Raw genomic sequence first — 10,305 nt, 5'->3', positions numbered from 1 at the left:
AAGGGAACGACTACCCTATTTAATGTGCGCGGAATCAATAAATTGCAGTAATCTATGGCAAACAAAAGAGACATTGATACCTACTGCGGCCGATTGAAACATTATCGAGTTAACGAAAATTGATTGTAAACATTCGTTATGGCCTTAATTTTTGTTTGCACATCATTAGTGCTGCAACGGACCGGTGAAAATTTTAAAACGACGCATTGATAACTGTTAAAACGTGCTCTTCTTTCATCAAATGGCGAAAACTTGTGGAAATCCTTATAAAATATTCAAATTGACTGAAAAGGTTTATAAACACGTCTTCCGAGAGACATCTTCCCTGAAAATAAGAAAATGTCCAACTTAAATTATACTTTTCTGCACTCCATAGAAACCCCCGTTGATTTTGGGGTATCATCGCTGATTAGTCTTATCGGTAAGGAAAGTAATTTTTATTTGTGCCAATCTGATGAAATTGTTATTTTCAGCTTTAAAATATTTCACGGATATTTATTGTACCTGCATAATTACCAAATCACCTGAAAATGATTATTTGGCGGGATACAAGCCGTCGCAGCTAACAATCTACATAGATCAAGCAACCGTTAGTGAGAAATCGATACTTGAGAGTATTGAGAATGGTTGCCAGTCGTTCATGGTTACTCAACGAGCATCGCAAACATTCCTAGACGAGTTCAACTTCCTCCATGACCGAGCACTTCAACGGTTCTCCAATAAAAAGATGATCATCCTCATCGAAAACCAAACCGCAGTTGATCAACTTATCCTGCATGACGCCATCCATGATATTCCTCAGCTATTGCTCTTGATACCATTCGATCCAGATCGAATAGATCTGAAAACCAATCGATTCAGTACACAAGACCACAGCCTTGATCTCATCCTGCTGGATACATTTGTTCCCTCACTTGGCACATTCATCCATGGAAATGATCTATTTCCCAACAAGTTACACGATCTGGGAGGTCGTTATCTTCGCTTGGCAATATTCAAGTATAATCCCTACACCATTTGGCAGGAAGTCAACTCTACCGCCGAATCCAACGCCAATTATGAGCAACAACCAGTGCTGAGCATCGACGGAACTGAGAGCAAACTATTCTTGGAGTTCTGTTCCAAGTACAACTGCACCCTGGACATCTCGTTGGACGAGGCCGGTGAGTGGGGCGAGATATTCGACAACCGTACCGGGAATGGAATCATCGGAGCAGTAGTTGAACGTCGGGCGGATGTAGGCGTCGGTGCACTATACTCCTGGCATCATGAGTCTATCTACCTTGCGCTATCGAAGCCGATTTCAAGGACGGGAGTTACCTGTATCACTCCGAAGCCGAAGCTTCTGAGTGGTTGGCTCATACCGGTGCTCCCGTTTTCGCTGAACTTGTGGATCGCAGTGCTGAGTACGTTTCTCTGCATGAGCTTTTTCTCGCTGATTGTCAACTTTTTGGTTGATAACGTGCTGCACAAAGAGGTAAGTACTCTGCCTAATGTAATCCTAAACGGCATCCAGCCATTTGAAAATGGACAATATTTGTATATGCCTTGAGTGAAACATCAGCTAACCAGTTATAGTTGCAAACAGCTACATATAACTGCAAAAGATTCTTTAACATCTTTAAAGAATCTTTTTTCTTAAACATCACAATACTTCCTCTAATCTAGTAATAGGGGTCTCCAGTTAGCCTAGTGGTTAAGGCTATGGATCGCCAATCCGGAGACGGCGGGTTCGATTCCCGTTCCGGTCGGGGACATTTTCTCGACTCCCTGGGCATAGTGTATCATTGTACATACTTGCCTCACAATATACAAATTCATGCAATGACAGGCAAAGAAAGCCCTTCAATTAATAACTGTGGAAGTGCTCAAAAAACACTAAGTTGAAGCGAGGCAAGCCAAGTTCCAGTGGGAACGTAGATCCACAAAGAATGCATTCTCCGTTAAACCAATCGTTCCATCGATTCCGCATTCCATGTACCCAACGGTACTCTCATCTTGATGGATCATGTGACTGTACTCTAGCAGTACTCCAAAGAGACTACTTTGAGCGCATCCTCATTCGGCAACACTGTTGCTGTGTAGCTGCCGGCTTAGAATTTCCCCAAGTAACACACTTGTTATAGAAAAGTCACGGTGGCGCAGGGCTTTTTTGCGCAGAAGTCATTGTGACTTACTTCTAGCAAGTAAGTATTTATATGTTAGAAGTAAGTCACAGTAACTTCTGCGCAACAAAACCCTGTGCTGCCGTGACTCTTCTGTGACAAGTGTGTTACTTGGGGAAGTTCTAAGCCGACAGCTACACTGCAACAGTGTTGTCGAATGAGGATGCGCTCAAAGTTGTCTCTTTGCAGTACTCCTAGAGTACAGCCACAGCATCCATATCAAGATGAGAGTACCGTTGGGTACATGGAATGTGGAATCGATGGAACGGATGCTTTAACGAAGAATACATAGAGGTTTTGAAGGGGAAGAACGCGGCTCGTGCAGCATGAACTTGGGTCACTAGTAGGTCCTGATTTATCCAGGATTTCCTACTAGAGAACCACTACTGTTCCGATGGTAGGGAAAAATCCACCAAACAGAATAACCTCAATCAAGGTGTCAAGTGGCGCGTGCCGAGGAATGAGTGATGGAGGTTAAAATCTCAAGCGGGCCCTGAAGAGACTTCATTAGTCAACGACCAAGCAGGACCATGATAAACTCATGGCAACTACGGCAGTGGCAGAGCCGGTTATTTCTGAAGGTGCCGGAGTTTATCCAGATGAAGTCCTTTGCATTCGCGTACGTGATTGTTTAGGTATGACAAACAATCGCAGAAGCGTGTGAGGTAGCCGTCTGTTGAGAGGTGACCAGGAAGCGCTCGCAAGCGTAAGCTACTCTGAAGGTGAAAAACCAAGACGAAATCACTGACGCGGAAGAGCCCAACACGGCACTGCGGCAATAATGCATGGTGCAGGTGGTCACTGCAGGCGTTTGGGTTGGGAAAGGCTCAGCAGGGACACGGCGGCCTTTGTACAGATACCTGTGGTATACGCTAACAAGTCCGTTCAAATAGAGAAGCTCAAGGAGGGCAGTTCGGTACACGAGCCACTATAGAGGCTCGCTTCAGGTGACTGGAATCAGAAGCCCAAGTCATGGGACTGCGAAGGCGCTGACAGGAGCTAGCTTTGTAGGCGATGTGGAGGTGAAGGCTATAACACACAAGGCTGTACGAACTCTGTATCCCAAGTGATTGATTTGTTCCGGAAATCCGTGAACAACAAACACCCGACCTGTAGTCCGATTATATTTCGCATGGCGGCGGTATAAGGGCCATTTTTAGCCAGCGGCGGTGACAATTTTCGGCAGGGATGAATCGGCATGACCGAAAATTTGACCATGAAGTCAACATTAGTGAAGCACAGAGCTTGTCAGTACGCTCTAGAATTTGTAGTGTGAGAATTTTCATGTCCAAGATTAGACCTATTGTGGCATTTATCCGTGTCTTTAGTATAGTGCATGTCGCATTAATCCATTGCCATTAAAGGGCAATAGAGCATCGATTTTGATACCGCTTTTGTTTTCCAAGGTCTCGCTATTTGCAACTACAGAAGGAATCTTTCAATGAACTTCTGGATGCATTGCCTTGCACAGAAAGGGCGAAAAAGGAGGGGTTTTGTACATTCTCTGTAAGAGGCGAAGGGGCGCCTAGTATGATAAATTAAGACCACGGGAGGCACAGGTTTTGCCTGGAGGAATCTCTGAAAGAACTCGTTAAAGAATCCCTGGAGGAACACCTAGACTAATCCCTGCTGGAAGTGCTGAATGAATCCCTGAAGAAAGTTCTGCAAGAATTCCTGGTGGATCAAGAATCTCTCCTAAGGTTCCCTGCAGAAATTTCTGGAGAAAGCCTTGATCGGAATTTAAGAGAAATCCCCGAAAAGTTTCCACAAGGAATCCTAGAAAGGATTCCAGGAGAAATCCTAGAGAGGATTCCAGGAGGAACAGCCATAGGAATGCCAGGAGGAATCTGCGAAGAAATTCCAAGAGGAATTCCCGAAGGATTTCCAAAAAAAATCCCAAAGGAATTCCAAGAAGAATTACCGAAGACATTCCAGAAGGAATTCCTAAACAAATTACCGAAGGAATTCTAGGAGAAAACCCCGAAGGAATTACAGGAGGATCCCTAGAAGAATTTCAGCAGCAATTCATAAAGTAATTCCAGGAGGAATCCCCGAAGAATTTCCAGAAGATAGCCCGGAAGGATTTCCTGCAGGAATTTCCAAAGGATTTCCAGGAGGAGTCCCCGAAGGACTCCCAGGATGAATTCCAGGAGGAAATCCAGAAAGAATTTCAAGATGAATTCCCGAAGGATTTCCAGGAGGAGCTCTCAAAGGATTATCAAGAGAAATCTCCGAAAGGTTTCCAGCAGAAATCCCCGAAGGATTTCCAGAAGATAGCCCGCAAGGATTTCCTGCAGGAATCTTCGAAGGATTTTCTGGAGGAGTCCCCGAAGGACTCGCAGGATGAATTCCAGGAGGAACCCTCGAAAGAATTCCAAGATGAATTTCCGATGGATTTCCAGGAGCAATCCCCGAGAGAATTTCAGGCGTAAGTCCAGAAGGAAATACTGCAGGATTCCCTGAAAGAAATCCTGGAGGAATTCTTGTAGGAAGTCTATGAGAGATCCATCAAGGAAATCCTGGAGGTATGCCTGATTAAATTCTCAAAGAAATCCCTGAAAGAACTCCTAGAAAAATCCCTGAACTCCTGGAGAAATCCTTGATGTACTTCCTGGAGGCATTGCTGAATTCTTCTGGGACAATCTCCGAAAGATGTCCAGATGTAATTCTTGGACGAATCTCTAACGGAACTTCTGGAGGTATCCCTGAAAAAAACTCCTATAGTAATCTTAGAAGGAACTCCTGGACTAATCCCTAGAAATCCCTGAAGAAGCATCTGGAGGAATCCCTGAAACTCCGGAGGCATCCTTGAATCCTCCTGAAAAAATCTGTGAAGTTCATCTTGGAGAGATCCCTGAAGGAACTCCTGGAGAGATCTTTGAAGGAACCTCTGCAGGAAATCCCTGAAGGTACTTCTGTCGGAATACCTGAGAGATCTCTAAAGAAACTTCTGAAGGCATCCCTGAATCCTCTTGGAAGAACTACTGAACTACTGGGGGGATTCCTTAAGGAACTCCTGGAGAAATCCCTGAAAGAACTACTGCTCTGCGGGAATCCTCGAAGGAACTCCTGAATTAATCCTTGGAGGAACTTCTGTAGGAATACCTGAAGAAACTCCTAGAGAAATCCGTAAAGGAACTCCTGGTAGAATCTTTCGAAAATCTCCATGAACATTCTGAAGATAGAGGAATCTCCGTAGGAATTTCAGAAGGAATCGCAGAGGAAGTTTCTGAAAAAAATCCTGGAGGAATCCTAGAAGGAACTCTTGCTAAAATTATTAAAGAAACTACTGGAGTTATCCCTGAAGGAATTCTTGGAGAAATTCCTGAAAGAATTCCTGGAGGGATCTTGCTGGAATTTCTGGAGAGATCTTAAAAGGAACTCTTGTAGGAACCCTTGATGTAACTTGTGAAGGTATCCCTGAATGCTCCTGGGAGAATATCTGAAGGATCTCGTGGAGAGACGTCTGAAGGAATTCCTAGATAGATTTCTAAAGAAACACCAGGAGAAATCCCTAACTGGAATTCTGGAGGAAACACTAAGTGGAATTCTTTGGAGGACGTTTTTGTACGAATCCCTGAAGAAACTCCTGGAATAACCTGAAGACCACATTATCAAGAAGACTTACAGCACTGCTGAAAATCGGGAGTCACTGCTAGCAGCGCCACCCCGGATGAAGGTGGCACTATTCGCAGGCGGCGGTGCCGTCGGTGACGCTTGCCGTTAGTATGGAAAAATAACAGAGTTGCATGTCTTCTTGATAAAGTTGTCTTCAAATAACCCCTGAAGAAACTACTGTTCGAATTTTTGAACTTCAGAAAAAAATCCAAAGAATTTCCTAGATAGATCTCTAATGGACCTCCTATATCTCCTATAGGAGCTTCTGGAGGAATCCCTGATGGATCTCCGGAAGGCATCCCTGAATCCACCTGAAAGAAGCTCTGAAGAAACATCTGGAACAATCCTTGAAGAAACTCTTGTCGGAACATCTGAGAGTTCTTTTGAATCCCTGTTGAAAATCCTAAAGACATCCTTGAATCCTGTAACTAATGGGGCCTCCCCCTATCCGGCATCAATGAGACCCCCTTCTTCACTGCCTCAGGGTCGGCATATGCGCGTGACCAGACGCGATCAAGAAAACGTTTGATTACCGAATTGCAAGCGGTAACTTGAGAAGCGGTAGGACCACACAAGGACTTCGGGTTCACTACACGCACTCTGGGGACTACACTAAGATAAACCAAGAGGTCCTGTGGGCAGTTTGGAAACGGGTAGGTGGCGTATTACTGATGAGGACGATTGGGACTCTGGTCGAGGGTTTCTTACCTGGATATTTCAATTGATCTGCTTCTTCCACAATCTTGCAAACAATATTTGTTCTTTTCAACTCCTGCTAATTTCGGCTAATTCTTTTAACGTACTTCGCTTTTAACTTGTGATTAATTTCACGTCTATCTCTTTCGAGTTTTGGCTTGTCAATGATCTGGAGCAATGGGGCAACGGCTATTTAGAGCCTCTTCGACCATGAGTTCCCGCTTTCTTGGAAATCATCCCATCATACGCCACCCCTCATGGCCGCCCTATCCTTAGCCTGCGACAGAAACACACCACTGGTTACAATCCTCATGGATGAATCTCTGAAGGAACTAATGGAGATATCTCTGAAAGAACTCCTGAAGAGATATCTATACGAACTCCTTGAGAAATCCCGGATTGTTATTTTAGGAGGAATCTTTTATGGAACTCCTGGAAGAATCTCCAAAGAAACTACTGTTGGTATCCCTGTAGAATGTTCTAGAGGAATCGCAGATGGATCTGCTGGAGGCATCACTTAGCCCTTCCGGAAGAATCGGAATGATGAATGAAATCTAATGGAAAATATGTACCGACCGACTGATAGCAGGTAGTGTCCGTACTCTAATGGAAAAATATATGATTCCAAGAGTTTAAAGACACGGATACGTTCAATGCTTCCAGTGAGCTATACGCTCTTTGAAGAAAGCACGACACTAGAGAATTTTAGGAGTTTCTATATTTTAGTAGTATGAGATAGTATTAGAAAATAAAAATGACTAGCTATATCATTTAACATAACTTAATTAAGACTTCGCGGCCCATCGAAAATCAGCCCGCGACCCACCAGTGGGTTGTGACCCATAGTTTGAGCACAGATAACAGATGTTTATGCTAGTACAAATTTTTCGCAGAATCCTGTGTAAATGTTCAAAACGATATACGTTGGCTCACTACCGCCATCTACTCAACTGTTTGCGACATTACATCTAACTTGAATGCAAAAATAGTTCAAAGTTCCACTTTCATTCAAGATCGAATACAATCTTGAATGTAAAATTGCGTAGTGCATGCAATCTTGAAAGCGATCACTGACTATCGATCACTGCGCCATCTCTAAATGATTGCCACATGAGTTTCAGCTGCTCGTTACATACAAAATGGCTGTTGAGCATTTTTACACACATTGCCAATATAAGCATAAACGTCTGTTATCTGTGGTTTGAGAAACGCTGCGCTAGAGAACAGTTTTGACATTACATTAACATTAACTAATGAGAAAATTTATTATGAGAAATCAATTATTGGAGTCAAATTCTCATGATTTTTCTTAACTTTATGTAAACTTTGTTTTGTTCGTGCAGTGATCATCGGCGCGAAACATTAAAATCGGCGGCGCGACAAACACCGGCGTTTGGCGCGCTTCTGATTTGTAGGCGCACAGGTCCATAGGGCTCTGCACTGTTTTGATTTTGTATGGGATTTTGACGTTTCGTGGCCTTGTTGTTTACAAAATTTCTGTAAGAGTGAAAGAGAAGGAGAGATTTTCATGCGGTGCCCTATTGCACAAAACTGACTAATTGAAATGCAAAAAAAAAGTTAGCAGCCTTAAACATAGTCCTAAATTTTAAAGGTAACTGAATCGAACTGTAGTCATATGTCATATCATATACACCTGACCAGTAGACGGTGATTTGAAAGTCGCATGGAAAAAATCAAATCTAGTAGTAGGTATTTCTTGTACGATTTTTTTGTTGTTTCACTGCTTAAAACTAATAAAAATTCGCACGTCAGAGTATGTGAGCTGCCATAACCACCTTTGTCTTTTTGCAACATCTTAAGTAGGTGAATCCTTTCCATCATCTTGATTCTTTTTTCTTTCTAAACATTGCAGAATCGTCGAGTAGACTTGTGCGAATCGTTCATGATCATTGGCAGCATTTTCATCCTGCAATCCGTCCTGCTGCGAATCAACCGGTCCAAGCTTATGTCGCAAATGATAATCATGGGATCGCTGCTGTTCGTGGGACTGATGGTTGGAAACATTTACAGCGGTGGCCTATCCAGCATCATGACAATTCCTCGTTACGAACGCCCAATCGACACCCTCGAAGATCTGGCCAACAGCAACCTGCCGTGGGCGTCCACTCACGATGCCTGGATCTTCTCCATCCTTATGGCAACGCAACCGATCATTGTGAAAATCCTGCACAACTTTCAAACTCACCCGAAAGAGGTGCTACACGCGCACACCAGGAAACTCGATTTGGCCTACAGCGTGGAAAGATTGCCGTACAATCACTTTGCCATCGGAGAGTACATCGACGAGGAAGCTTCACACAGGTACCACCTCATGACGGAGGATATCTACTGGGAAAATTGCGTGGCCATGTCCACGAAAACGTGGCCCATGATGGACCAGTTGGACCAACTGATTTTGACCATATTTCAGAGTGGCATCCAACGCCAGTGGGAGTTACAGGTGAGTTACCCGCACTACCCATAATGCGCGTGCGCTTCCCTAATCACTCACATTTCGATTTTCCTCCTTTCACTGATAGGTGGTGACGAAATACGAGAACGATAATGTTCAGCTGGCCATAGCTACGTCACGTCATACGGATAGTGATGGACCAATAGTACTGCAACCGTCCCATCTGTTGGGTGCTTTTCTAATGCTAGGCTTTGGATTGGCTGCCGGAATGTTAGCGTTTTTGGTGGAGATGATGCTGGGAAAGATGGCGGAAGTTCGCAAAGCAAACCAGCGGGAAATTTTTCGTTCACCAAGGAATGCTGTTCGGCCGCTGTATGGGTCGATTAGTGGAAACATGACTGACTTTGATCAGAAATAAGCTTGCTACTGAATATTTGTCAAAGTCTATTGTATGTACTTAGCAGAACTAGCGGAATGGATTAGTAATGTGTTTAAAGATAACAGATCTTTCCTCTTAAAATTTGAATTTTGAACGTAATTTTAAGAAACAAACTTCTGGCAACAGTTTAAGTAGCTGGGCCCTCTACAAAATAAGTAGAAGAAGTTATTGAACATTTCCAGCCTAAAACAGTGACAAGCAGGGCGCGGAGGCTGAAACATGCCGCATTTCGTCTTTACCGCGTTTTTGCATTTTTCTTTGTTTTCGTTCGTACTTGAGAGGAACGCTGATGAAAGAGTGAACGGTCGTCGGTCGTCAGTAACAAGCAGGGCGCGGAGGCTGAAACATGCCGCATTTCGTCTTTACCGCGTTTTTGCTTTTTTCTATGTTTTCGTTCGTACTTGGGTGGAGCGCTGATGGAAGAGTGAACGGTCGTCGGTCGTCAGTGACAAGCAGGGCGCGGAGGCTGAAACTAACCGCATTTCATCGTTCCCGCGTTTTCGTATTTTTCTTTGTGTTTTTTGTTCGCACTTGGTGTAAACGATCGACGATGGCTCGGCGGGAAGAGACCACATTGCCTGCGTCGTGGTGCTCGTGTTCGTCGTTATTCCGAGTTCGGAAATGCTAGTATCCAAGAGATTGTTTTTCAGTGCGTCGGGTATTCTCGCTTTTGTATTTTTTTCGGATTCTTCGATGGACGATCGGAGAATCAGCGAGTGGTGTGAACGAGTCCACATTTAATATGGTTTGGACCGTTTGCATGCTGAGACCAAAGCCAAACATAGAAAACCAGCTGGTCAGGATTACCCGGTGAGTTCGTTCCATATTATTACTTTTTATATTTGAACATAACATATATGGGTATTTCGGAGGGGTAGCCTAAGGAAGTTAAATGAACTGGTTTCCGGGCAAATGTTCGTGGGGTGGCCAGACTTTGTCACGAGATAACAATTATCATGTTGTTTTCCGAAGGA

At 43.9% G+C, this 10,305-nt stretch overlaps 1 protein-coding gene across 1 annotated transcript; it reads left to right on the top strand.

Annotated features, from left to right (window-relative positions):
• The first annotated feature begins 341 nt into the window (after window positions 1-341).
• On the top strand, window positions 342-9,411 carry LOC109400808 (glutamate receptor U1-like). The gene is made up of 4 exons (XM_019673306.3): window positions 342-421; window positions 474-1,477; window positions 8,353-8,940; window positions 9,020-9,411. The coding sequence occupies exons 2-4, from the start codon at window positions 641-643 to the stop codon at window positions 9,308-9,310; spliced, it is 1,716 nt and encodes a 571-aa protein (XP_019528851.3). The 5' UTR covers window positions 342-421; window positions 474-640; the 3' UTR covers window positions 9,311-9,411.
• The last annotated feature ends 894 nt before the right edge of the window (window positions 9,412-10,305 follow it).

The sequence above is a fragment of the Aedes albopictus genome, chromosome 3 (assembly GCF_035046485.1).
Source record: "Aedes albopictus strain Foshan chromosome 3, AalbF5, whole genome shotgun sequence".
NCBI classification, from domain to species: Eukaryota; Metazoa; Arthropoda; class Insecta; order Diptera; family Culicidae; genus Aedes; species Aedes albopictus.
The sequence above is the reverse complement of the archived record's forward strand: the minus strand, read 5'-3'. Positions and strand labels throughout refer to the sequence as shown.

Bases quoted from the DNA above. Each gene is read 5' to 3' on its own strand.
- LOC109400808 (XM_019673306.3), top strand. From the start codon at position 641: ATGGTTACTCAACGAGCATCGCAAACATTCCTAGACGAGTTCAACTTC. The intron at 1,478-8,352 runs GTAAGTACTCTG...TAAACATTGCAG, and splicing joins ATAACGTGCTGCACAAAGAG to AATCGTCGAGTAGACTTGTG. The intron at 8,941-9,019 runs GTGAGTTACCCG...TTTCACTGATAG, and splicing joins AACGCCAGTGGGAGTTACAG to GTGGTGACGAAATACGAGAA.